This window comes from Dipodomys merriami, unplaced genomic scaffold, assembly GCF_024711535.1.
Source record: "Dipodomys merriami isolate MVZ:Mamm:240054 unplaced genomic scaffold, mDipMer1.0.p SCAF_7, whole genome shotgun sequence".
NCBI classification, from domain to species: domain Eukaryota; kingdom Metazoa; phylum Chordata; class Mammalia; order Rodentia; family Heteromyidae; genus Dipodomys; species Dipodomys merriami.
The window spans coordinates 5171284-5184408 of NW_027206290.1; the positions used below are offsets into that span (position 1 = coordinate 5171284).

The following is a 13125-nucleotide window of genomic DNA, read 5'->3' on the forward strand; positions in this document are numbered from 1 at the left end:
AACGTATTTATAAGGTACCATGTGATTTTTTTCTTGCTTTGTATATTCCTCCCCCACAGTATAACCCCTGTTTTCACTGTATTTGATGTCAGTATAATTGGGGGAGGGGAAGGGAAAAAGAAAATGTTTAAATAGGGATACAGGTTGACCTATTGCAACAATGAAATGTACAAGACACTATGTTGAAAATGAACTTTACAAAGTTTAGGTGGGAGGGTGGGAGGGGGGAGTGTAGTTGTGGAGGTGGGAGAGAAGGAATGGTAAGGGAAAAACAAAGGAGGAGGCAACAATTCTTGATAAAAAAATGTGCTCATTACCTTGCTCATGTAACTGTAACCCCTCTGTACAGTATTTTCACAATAAAAAACTCATTAAAAAAAAGTAAACTAGGTCAAAAAGTAAATTAATTTGGGGAAAGGGAATGAGAGAGTGAAAGAAGAAGTGAGACTGATTGGAATATATTGTAAATGTGTGGAACTGTAACAATGAAATCCCCCTCCCCATAAAACTCATGAAAGCTAACAAAATAAATAAGAAAATCACTTTAACAAAAGAAAATTAAGCTAGACTATCACCGTGAGAAACTGAAAGGAAAAGCCAGAGCAAGCTGGGATGAATAGAAATTAAAATATGCGATATACTGGAATAGAAAAGTAAAATAAATTCCATATACTAAGCCTTTTTGCCTGTTGGACTTATTAGATGATTCATTAAGTTCCTCTTCCACTCAGCTGATGTCTCCCGCATCGAGTAACAGCAGTGGGTCTCTCTCACCTTCTTCTTCTTCTGATTGCCTGGTGGGCCGGGGAGGGCCTGGACGGAGCCATGTCACAGCTTTGAGGAGCCGTTTTGAGTTGGAATATGCTCTAAATGTGAGGTCCTATGCTGCCTGCCCCCAAAGGTAAGTGGTCATGTGAACACCAGTCTCGCCATAAAAGAGACTCTTACTAAAGGTTGGACAAATGGGATTGCATAAGATTGCAGAGCTTCTGCAGGGCAAATGACATAGCTGGCAAGATCAATAGAAAACCCACCGATTGGGAGAAGATCTTTACTAGCCATACAACGGACAAGGGTCTCATATCTAAAATATACTTGGAACTCAAAAAATTAAACCACCCAACAACAAATCCTCAAAGAAACAACTGCCCAATAAATAAGTGGGCGAAAGACTTAAAGAGAAGCTTCTCTGAAGAAGAAAGAAGGATGGCCAATAGACACATGAAGAAATGTTCAAAATCCCTAGCCATAAAAGAAATGCAAATCAAAACAACATTGAGATATCACCTCACTCCAGTTAGAACAGCAAAAATCAAGAACTCCAATAACAACAGATGCTGGAGGGGATGTGGACAGAAAGGAACCCTACTTCATTGTTGGTGGGAATGTAAACTTGTTCAACCACTTTGGAAAGCAGTATGGAGGTTTCTCAAAAGACTTCACATAGATCTCCCCTGTGATCCAGCAATCCCACTTTTGGGCATTTACCCAAATGTTTACAAACAAGACCACACTAAAGCTACCAGCACAACTATGTTTATTACAGCATTATTTACCATAGCTAAGATATGGAACCAACCCAGATGCCCCTCAGTAGATGAATGGATCAAGAAAATGTGGTATATATACACAATGGAATTCTATGCCTCCATCAGAAAGAATGATATTTCCCCATTTGTTAGGAAATGGAAAGGTTTGGAAAAAATTATATTAAGTGAAGTAAGCCAGGCCCAAAGAAGCATAGGTCCCATGGTTTCCCTTATTTGCAATATCTAGTATAGGTATGAGTCAAGCGGAAAAGGTCAGATAATGTGATGCTAGGAAAATGAACCCTTAAATATGTATTTTAATGTTTTCGTTTCTTTCATGCATGTATTTCTAATGCATTTATAAGATTATTTCTTTGTTGCTTTGTATGTCCCTCCCCCACAGTGTAACCCCCGTTTTCACTATATTTGATGTCAGTATAACATGTGGAGTAGATGGGGACAAACAAGTCGTTTAAGGATTCAGGTGGACCTGTTGCAACAATGAGAAGTACAAAATGTCATGTCAAAACCAGCTTTACAATGCCGGTGTGGGAGGGGGAGGGGGGTATAATTGGGTGGGGGGAGGGGGGTAAAATTGGGTGGGGGGAGGGGGGAGGCGGGGAAGGGAAGTGAAGGGTAAACAAAGGAGGAGGCTGCAATGCTTGGTAAGAAATGTATCCATTATCCTGCCCATGTAATTGTAGCCCCTTTGTACAGTATGTTCTCAAATAAAATAAAATACAATTTAAAAAAAAAAAAAAAAAAAAAAGAGAGACTCTTACTAAGATTCTGGTATGAATTGATTACTATCAACAGGATGAATCACACCACTGGAAAGCATTCAAAGAGAAGTTTTGAGCACACTTTTAATATCACTCCCCAAATGTAGAATTTTTTAAAATTTTATTTTATTGGGGCTGGGAAAGTGGCTCAGTGGTAGAGTGCTTGCCTTGCATGCTTGAGGACCTGGGTTCAATTTCTCAGCACCACATAAGCAGAAAAAAGAAAAAAGCCAGAAGTGGCGCTGTGGCTCAAGTGGTAGAGCGCTAGCCTTGAGCTGAAGAGCTGAGGGACAGCGCCCAGGCCCAGAGTCCAGGCCCCACGACCAGACCCCCCAAATTTTTTTTATTTTATTGTAAAGATGCTGAATAGGGGGAGGGGGTTACAGTTACATGAGTAAGGCAATGAGTACATTTCTTGCTGAACATTGTTACTCCCTTCCCTTGTTCTCCCACTGTCTCTTCCCTCCCCTACTTTGCACAATCCTCTCCCCTCCTGAAGTTGTAAAGTTCATTTCCAATATACTGTCTTATGAGTATCATTGTTGCAATGGATCATCCCATGTCCTTGTTTCAGCATTTTGTTAATTCCCCTTCCCCTCCCCAAATTAGACAAATGTATATTCAAGATGCAGGATACCAAAATCAATTATAGTGACAACAGAGGATATATTATAGGGGGAAGAACATACAAAGAAAATAAAAAAAATCACATAGTACATTTAAAACAACAACAGCAACAAAGAAAGACCTCTTGTGTTCATATCTTGGGGTTCATTTCACTTATCATCATCTTATATGGTCATATGTATCATCCCATTTGTTAGGAAATGGAAAGAATTGGAAAAAATCATATTAAGTGAAGTAAGCCAGACTCAAAGAAATATAGGTCCCAAGGTTTCCCTCATTTGCAATAATTAGTATACATCTAGGATAATTTTATCAGATGAGCAGAAAAGCTCAAAAGCTATGTACATAGAAATTTTATTCTATGTTTGTTTAGGTTATCTAGCTTGCAAGTTAATAGCAACTATCTTTAGCATATTAAGAGATGCCTATGCTAAGACACCAAAGAACTTTGTCTAACATGTTTTGGGATTATCTTACAGAATGCAACAGAGGATTCCTTTTTAGGATCCAAGAAACAGCCTCAGGAATCTTAGTATCAAAAGTTCAGAGTTGCAAGAAACATTATAACTCAGCAATTCCCCTCCTAGGAATATGCCCAGAGGAATTGAAAACAGACATACAAACAAGCACTTGCACTCGAATGTTTGCAGTAACATCAATGTTTTCTCTCAGCTCAGGAAACAGGCAGCCTAAAATCAGGGGGTTCCAGTGTGTTGGGCTCTGGTAAAAAAGGGCTCTCTACCTGATGTCGGAAGTTTGTCTTTTCCTTAGTGTCCTCAGGGGGGAGCGAAGGGGCTCTAGTGTGTCATAATCTTCTTATAAATTCATCAGTTCTATTGAATCAAAGCTCTACCCTTATGATCTCATTTAATCTTAATCATCTCATTAAAGGTCCTATTTTCAATACAGGCACATGAGGGTTAGGGTTTCAAGCATATAAATTTGTGTGGAGACATAATCCAGTTCATCCTTAAATCTCTAAAAAACAAAAACCAAATTGATGCTGCCAGGAGCTAAGGGGAGGGAGAAGTTAGGCGTAACTGCTTAATGAATGTTGGATATTATTTTGGATAATGGAAATACTTTAGAATTAAATAGACATGATAGTTGTAAAACATTATAAATGTACTAAATGCCAGCAAATATCTCTTAAATGGAAAACTTCACGTTATGTGAACTTTACCTCATGAAGGGAAAAGCAGAGGGGTAACTTAGATAAAGAAAAAATACGGGCCCACATTCTACAGCAGTAAGCTGTCATTTGCTTCCTCAAGTCCTAGCAGAAGGTTTTTATTTTTAGTATTTTCTTCTTCTTTTAAGCTTAATTGTAAACTGTCAAGGAAAGAGAGATTATCAGTGATCTATTGCTACAATTTGTATAATAGCTCATCCCCAAATTAAAAGATATAGAGCCATCACACTTATTTCTAGCTCATTGTGTCTGTGTGCAGGGTGAGCTAGCTTGGCTCTGACCTACAGCCTGTTTCTTTGTCTGAACCTCCTTCACTGTACTTAGATGAGCACATAGAAGAACATACTACATGGAGCCTTCCATCTCACGAAGGCCCAGACTTCACATGCACAATTAAGGCCTTTCCTCAGGTTACAGCTTCTTACCTTCTGCTGGCAAGTCACATTTAAGTCAGATGTCAGTAAGGAGAGAGCATGAACTTGATCCCTAGTGGAAAGGACTGTAAAGACACACATTAAAGGACATAGATGTAAGAATAATACAATGATTGATATATATGGAATAACATGGCATTTTGCTGTTCAGTAGCATTTAACATGTAGACTGAATTTAACAGTAAAGAGTGAATGGGATTGACCCTTTGTGGAATTAGTAGCCAAGGGTCTAAGCATATGTTCTTAGAGTGAGGTTGAGTTCATATTTTATTAACCTAAACAAGACTACCAATAGGCTCTGTTCTAAATGGAAGGGCTGAAAAGGCAGCAACTATGAGCTTGTAAACAGTAGACCATGCATACTACATACTCCAGGAGAGCAGAAAAGGTGGACAAAGCCTATTTCCTTCATGTGAGCTTCAGAGCATTTGCACTTACGTATGATCTTCTTCAGTGGAGAGGTTTCCATTATACTGAAGGTGGGGAAAGGCTATCAGGAATCAGCAAAGATTTATACAATCTACAAATTGCTGCTACTAGTGCTATTTTGGCTTCATTTATTCTATTCTATTTCTGGCCTGGCAAAAAGAGCCACAACTTCAACTTTAAAGGAATGGGAATCTGAATCATGAAGGCAGTAATCTAGGGGATGTTATGAAATTAAGTACCAGCAAGTTTGATTGATCACCAGGCAGACTGGAGACAATTCTTTATTGGACTGCAGTCTCCAACATCATTTCATAAAGGGCCCATAGGCCAAGGTTAGATTAGGTTTGGTCACATCATCTTCTAGTTCTATCTGTTCTTATTCTCCATTTTTTAAATAAATAATTCTTTGAACAGCGAGATCTTTATTTCTAAAGCACAGTCACCTGAGCCTTGTCTACTCAAGACAGAAGTTAAGGGGAGGAGCTTGTAGAACAGAGATCTGAGGTTCCCCCTTTGCTTTGCCATTTACCAGTTCAATGACCTTGGTTAGGCTGTTTAAGTCTCATGTGTAAAATAGAGATAATAATACCAGCTTGTAGGAAGGACTGTTATAAGAGACACTATTATCTCAGTCCTGACAATAAGTGATTGAAAGATAAAAGCAGACCTAAGCAAAGAATGCAGTTCTGTTATTGTAGATAAGCCACAGAACTTGGAAAACATGGAAAGCTACACATTATGGGAGACATTGTAGCACTATCAGTTGGGTGAGTTAATGATGAAGGGAACAAGCTTCTCAAGTCTTTGAAAACGCAGAAAGATATACCACTACTAATAAAAGTGCTGAACGGAGTGCCCAAACCCATCAGGTGTTTTGGAGCTATTCCCTTTGATATACTCATAAATTTTTATAAGCCCTTGGTTCTTCATGAGTGCTAGGAAACTCTAATGTTTTTCTACATGCAAGTTGCTCTGAACAACCTAGCACTAGCACATCATCGTGCATTTTTCTGTGAGTATGGCAGGGAAGTTTGTTACTTGTACCAGCTCACTATCAAGCTCAGTCTTTGGAGTGTTTGAAATCAATATCAGGAATAGATAAACTATTTAACTGAGCTATAAAATGAATCAAAAGAAATTGTTTCTTTTTTTCTCACTGCTAATTCTAGCGGTGTGATTGATATAATGTCAGGAAGTAATCAATATTTGTGTATTGGATAAAGAATAAAGGATTAGATAAATGGGTTCAATACATGGTAATTATTATTAATTTGGAACAAAATCAGTGAACAGGTTTTTAACTGTTTCTTTTTTTCCATTTAAGTAGCTATCACCATTGCACATCTACTACATGTTGAGCACTGTTTTAAACAGATACATGATTAAGCTTTAAATGGAAGATCTTCCTATTTTTTAGATGAAGAAACTGAGATTCAGAAAGCATAACCAGGTTGATGAAAACTAAGCAGTAGACCAAGTTAAGAGTCACACCCAGTACTCTTCTGTGCTTTCTGAATTTCTCCACAAGAGGTGATATGTGCTAAATACTTGGTATATCTTGCCAGTACCTATGTTTGCTCACCTCATTCCAGTTTGTTCTGAAAGTTGATCATGAAATGATTTCATGTATTCCCCATCAGCCTACAGTTTCAGCTTGTGAATTTGAAAGGAGAGAGAATTTGAGGACAGTAAGCAATAGGAGCTTAAGTCAAAGAGCCCAGGAACACAAGAATTGATCAGACAGGTGTATGAGATAGTGGCTCTCAATTTCGGCAGCATGGTGGAACCACTTGGGGATCTTTTACAAGTACCAATACCCAGGACCGATTAGATCATAGTCCATGGGATTGGTGCCCAGGCATCAGAAGGTTCCCAAGTTTCCCTGATGTTTCTAACATACAACCAAGTATAAGAAGCATGCTGAAAGAAAATGGTACAAAGCCAACTTGACAGTCACTCTGTGGGAAGGAGATGCAATTGATGGGATAAATGGAAAAGGGAAGTGAGAGCAGGTGAAGTAGCAGACATGACCAAACAGGATTATTTTGAAGTTTGATTACTTGTCTAGTCTCTCCCTTGAGTCCTTGCAGTGTACTACTTTGTAATTTCTTCTTGTGTTTGTGCTTCCTAACATTTAAACACATACTAAACTTTGTAACTTTGTACACCATTATTATTTTTAAAATTGGGTATAGGATTGACCCCTAGTCTCTACTAATGACTTGGACCCCTTCAACAATGCCTAGGCCTTAGACTGAATTTTTAAAATATTTTTTGGGGGTGTCCGGTCATGGGGCCTGTACTCTGGGCCTGGGTGCTGTCTCTCAGCTCTTCAGCTCAAGGCTAGCGCTCTACCACTTGAGCCACAGCACCACTTCTAGCTTTTTTCTTTTTGCTTATGTGGTACTGAGGAATCGAACCCAGGACCTCATGCATGCAAGGCAAACACTCTACCACTGAGCCACCTTCCCAGCCCTAAAATATTTTTTATTTTAAAGATACTATACAGAGGGATTACAATTACATGAGTAAGGTAATGAGTACATATCCTGTTGAGCATTGTTACCCCCTCCTTTGTTTTTCCTTACCATCCCTTCCCTCCCCACCTCCCCAACTCCTCCCTCCCCCACCCCCTAAGTTATAAAGTTTGTTTTCAACATAGTATCCTGTATGTCTCATTTTTATAATGGGTCAACCTGTGTCCTTGTTTCAGCATTTTGTTATTTCCCTTACCGTTCCTAAATTTAAAAAAAAAATGTATATACAAGATGCAGGGCACCAGAATCAAATACGGTGACAACAGGGGATATACCATGGGGGAAGAACTTACAAAAAAATCACATAGTATATTATAAACAACAGCGACAAAGCAAAAACATCTTGTGTCCCTATCTTGGAGTTCATTTTGCTTAGCATCATCTTATATGGTTATATGTACATAACTGTTGACCTTTTCTGCTTGTCTGGTAAGATTATGCTAGACATAAACTAGTTATTGCAAATAAGGGAAACCATGGGACCTATATTTCTTTGGGTCTGGCTTACATCACTTAGTATAATTTTTTTCTAATTTTTGTAATGTTTTGACTATTTGTATGCATGTTTATTTGTAATTATTGTTTTTCTTCATAAAATAAATTTTAACATGGTGAGCTGTTTCAAGATATTTTCTCCTTAGAAAATAGGAATTCAGTAATTCTGACTGAAACCAGAAATTGCTAAGATCTGATATTGGAGAAGATCTCTTGAAGTGTAGTGCTTCTTTTAAAATATTTCAAAGTTCTAAATATAGTTTGAAAACTAAGCATGTGGCACTTGCTCCTCTCACAGAGTATGAAAGTTTCCATCTTGTACATGGATTATAGCGTGCAAATTTAGAAATGACAAAGTGATACATAACCTTTCAGATGTAAAAAAAAAAATAGTGTTCGCATGGAGTTGGGATCTGAGAATCAAATCATGACCTAGTTAGCAGTCCAGGAGAAGAAAACCAAGGAGCCAGAGCTTAGAACTGTAAAATAGATATACTTGGAAATAATTTTTCACACTATAAGAGTCCTTCAAAAAAGATAAAGAGTCCATCAAAGAGTTTGGGTTTTTTTTTTGTTTTTGTTTTTTAATAGGAAAAGCTTGCCTGGTACACTTAAAATGCATTTCAATTTATAAAAGTTGAATACAACTTATGAAATTTGAATTCACACATAGTTTTTCTGGAACACAGAGCAGTTGTATAAGATGATAGCTCCACTGACAGAAGTAGGATGAATAAAGAAAGGAGAATGAAAGGAGCCCAAGTGTGCCTAATGATGATCAAGATGTTTATTAACTATGAGTGCCTGCGTCTCCACCAATCCTAGTCACATGTTTGAGTCTCCACCAATTACACTCCCGTCTTCCTTCCTCTAATCCACCCCCTCTCCTACATACTTCTTCCTGTGGAAACTTCCCTTGGGATCCTTGGATATTCTTCTGTCTTCCAAATCCTTTACCTCCAACTTCATTCCTCATACAATGCTTTTCTCTTCTCCATAGGTTTTCCTGTAATTTAATACAATTTATTCTCTCCTTTTCCTTCTTCATCTTCTTTTCTTTCTCTTTTCTTCCCCCTGACTACATTCTGTCTTACTTAGTGTAGGCCACCTTAACTTGATCAGCTTATTTTTTGTTGTTGATCATCTAGGGACACTAACTCCAAGATGAGTATAACACTTCAATTTAGACTTTTTCATTAAAAAACATACTAATAATTATGTGTTAAGCATATTTGTGAATAGGATTTCTTAGGGCTATATTTCATTTTTCTCATATTACCTGGAGCCAAGTATGAAATAGGTCACCTATTTTATGAATCTTCATGGATAGAGGGAATTTTATTTTTTTTCTAGTTCATCTAATATTGGTTTGACTTGAGGATATCAATTTTTTAAAATGTTTCTTATTTGACTTTCTACATATTTGGGCCTGTGCTACCCCCATATGGAGTCTGTTAAAATGAATAATAGGCTTAGCCAACCATTTACTTTTACTTGATAGCCACACTATGTTGTCTACATCATGTGTGTGTAAAGTTAATCCTTTTTCACTATTACACATCCAGTACTCAAAACAATGTGTGGTACCCAGTGGGTGTTAAATACCTGTTTGTAAAAAAAATGATAAAGATAACTTCCCACATACATGATGCTATGTAATTCTAGTAACAGTATCTTGAAATACTTTCAAGTTTTCCATTTTTCCAATGAAACAAACGGAGATTCAAATTTAAGTAATGCGTATGAAACCATCATAGAATGAGAAAACAAGTTCACAATGGAATATGGCCCTGTCTGGTAGTATTTCTACTACATCTTACTGTCTGTGAAGATTAAATTTAGCCAACATGTTTCAATTACCTTTAAGAACCAGAAAGTTCTAAACTTCAGGTTTGGGCTCAAAAGGGAGCAATCTAGTACTACTAAACTACTTCACATTGAAAGTGCCAGATTCAATGCCCTTCACACACTCTTAGTCTATGAACTATATATGTTTTGATTTCAGGGAAAATTCCCTTCTCTGAAAACTTTGAAACTAGCCATTTGCTTCAGCGTATGCTTCTTCATGACAGCTTGTCATCAGCTGTCTGCAGACTCAACTTGAACACAACTCCACATCTGCTGTCTCATAGACTCAGAACATGTAATGGGAAGAACTGCCTTCTAGGAATAAAGAGTTATGAAGATGAGTCTAACCAGACTTTTTAATCCTCAGTCATTAGACATGTTCTCCACTAGAGTAGTTAATTGATAGCCTTTACTTTCACTCTATCTTTAAGCATCTTGTAGCCTGACTTACCAGTGATGAGTTGCATAAGTTTTTCAATAAAGGGAAACACCGATCTTTCTCATTCAGACACACAGTCAGGGCTCAGAAACTCTAGGTGATTTTTTTCTTGAACTGATTCTAAAATGTACATATTCAAGAAAATAATTAAAAATACTTCATTTTGAGCTTTATGAAATGTTTATGTACTTAAAGATTGTTGATTTAAAATGTATCTCATAGCATTTTCAACAGAGCTCAGTGCTTATTGGAACATCATATCATTATCTAGCCCTCAACTCTTCCATGCCTCCCAAGCTTACAGAAAGTGTGGCCTGATCATAGGACTCCATGCTGTGCTTCTTGTTCATATTGTTTGCATGATAAGAATAATATGTTGCTTGCCTAAATCTAGGGAAAACTCTTTTTTTCAGGATGTTTATCATATGTTGAGTATATAATTTTTATGACACTGACTTGCTGAAGGTCTGCCTTCAAGCTCATTAAATATTTGAGATGGAAAAACACAAAAATCAAAGGAGAGAAGCTGAAACCTAAGCCGGTGTCAGATGTCGATCAGCTGCCGTTTATCTCTTTTTCAAGCTCAAATCTTTTTTTTTAATTTAATTTTATTTTATTTGTGAACATACTGTACAGAGGAGTCAATTACATGGGCAGGATAATGCGTACATTTCTTACCAAGCATTGCAGCCTCCTCCTTTGTTTACCCTTCACATCCCTTCCCAGCCTCCCCCCTCCCCCCCAATCCCAATCCTTCTCCTTCCCCCCCTTCCCCCCCCCCCGCACCTATGTTGTAAAGCTCGTTTTGGACATGACAACTTGTACTTCTCATTGTTGCAATGGGTCCACCTGTATCCTTAAATGACTTGTTTTTCCCCATCTCCTCCACATGTTATACTGACATCAAATATAGTGAAAGCAGGGGTTATACTGTGGGGGAGGGACATACAAAGCAACAAAGAGATAATCTTATAAATGCGTTAGAAACACATGCATGAAAGAAAAAAACATTAAAATACACATCTAAGGGTTCATTTTCCTGACATCACATTATCTGACCTTTTCCGTCAAGCTCAAATCTTGAAGTGCCCATACATTTTCCTAATTAATAGAAGCAGGAAAGTTCCTGATGTCATGGAGTATGGGACTGAGAAGGAAAATAGCTACATGTCTTGATGTGAAGTCACAGGAAGATTGTGTATATCATTGTCCCTGAATGTTATCTAATAGAGGGAAAAATTTAAGAAAGTAGGAAAGGACTTTGCAGGAAATTAAAGTTATTTTCAAGAAAGTCCACAATATAAGCACAATATAAATATAGTCATTTATATGTTTATGACAACTCTTTACCACAGCTCCACCCACAAAACTGTACAATGAACTATGCAGACAATCCCCATGCACTCAAGAAAGTGAAAGGAAGATTACAAAATAATTGCTTCTGCTCTCTACATTTCATGCTTTGTTATCTTACAAATCATCAGAATTAGACATCATCTGTGCTGAAATTTGATAGTGCTCTATCTCATATATGTGAAAGATCCCCTTTGAAGCTGATATGGACCAACAGCAACCAAGCTAGCTGCTCTTTTTGTGTTGACTTGCTCTCTAGCACCACCTAGCAACTGGTTCACTCACCCCAAGTGGAACTCCAGCCGTTTGACTGCTGCTGTATTAGGGTAGAAACTAGATTTCACCAGGGAACAAAGGCTGTTCAGTCTCAAAGTTGAGGAGCACGTGAAAAATGTCAATCCCTTCCTTGACTTTTAAAAGCAACCCTTAGTTTGAAACAACCTTTCTCTGTGAAAAATGTCAAAGAGAGCACATCAAACAAAGTATTCTGTTCAGAAGAGGAAGTGATGAAAAATGGGAAATTAATAAAAGTAAAGGTATGAGTAGAGCCATACGTGTGTAAAACTGGCACCTTTTTATAAAAAAAAGCTTTAAGGACCTGAATTTATTGTCACACATAAAAGATTTGCATGAAAAGAGTGTGCAGGTGACATATTTAGGTTAGAGCACGTCCACTTGAGAGAGTGGATGAGCTGCAGCCCTCACAGTGGCTATTCTGATGCTGTAATTTCGTGTTTCTTTCCTAGCCTTCAGCAGTGCTTGTTAGCAGCCTTGAAGGGGCTCCCTCCTAACCCAAAGGGCCAGCCACACTGCGTTTTTTCCTTCTTCACGCATTTTGTAATACTAATTAACTAATTCCCAGCCACATGAAGAGAACCTGCAAAGATTTGCCAGAGGCAAACTGCTAAATAAATGGTGACAGATTTCTCAGTTTTCAATTAGTTGAAATGACATATTGCCACAACGAGTGGCCTGACTTTCTAATGATGAGAAGTCTATAGAGTTTTTCATTCCTGGAAAGGAAGAGAAACCTCGGCCATTTCTTCACTCATACACAAAAAGAGGATGCAGGACCCACTCTTGAGTACATCAAAGCAAGATTCTGCCTTTGATTATAGTTGTGCTGGATGGAAAGTAAGATTTGGTCTGAAAAAAAAAGCTGCCTTTGAGACCATTTCTGTTCTACTGAAATGTCTGACAGGACACAGCACAGGGACCAAAGAGAACAACCAGCCTAATTAAATCTATACAGGTGGCACTGTGCTCTGCTCAACAGCTCTGACTTCAGCTCGGCCCCACCCCGCTCCCTCCTGACTCCAGTGTTTGTGTTGAGAATCTCTTGCCAGCATAGCAACTGTTGCTATGTTTGCAGTAATGAGAAGTGGGTGATGCTGGTGTCTCGGTAATGATTCAGATACAAGAGCGATGATTTCTAAATAGATTTCTGAAGCAGATCTCAC

At 38.0% G+C, this 13125-nt stretch overlaps 1 protein-coding gene across 5 annotated transcripts in view; it reads left to right on the forward strand.

Moving 5' to 3' along the window:
- Tnni3k (TNNI3 interacting kinase) overlaps positions 1-13125 on the forward strand; it is a 281405-nt gene that overhangs the window by 228743 nt on the left and 39537 nt on the right. For all 5 annotated transcript variants that reach the window (XM_070007290.1, XM_070007288.1, XM_070007293.1 and 2 more), the window contains one exon: positions 732-901. In XM_070007290.1, coding sequence (XP_069863391.1) covers positions 732-901 — 170 coding nt within the window. The remainder of the gene's footprint in view (positions 1-731; positions 902-13125) is intronic.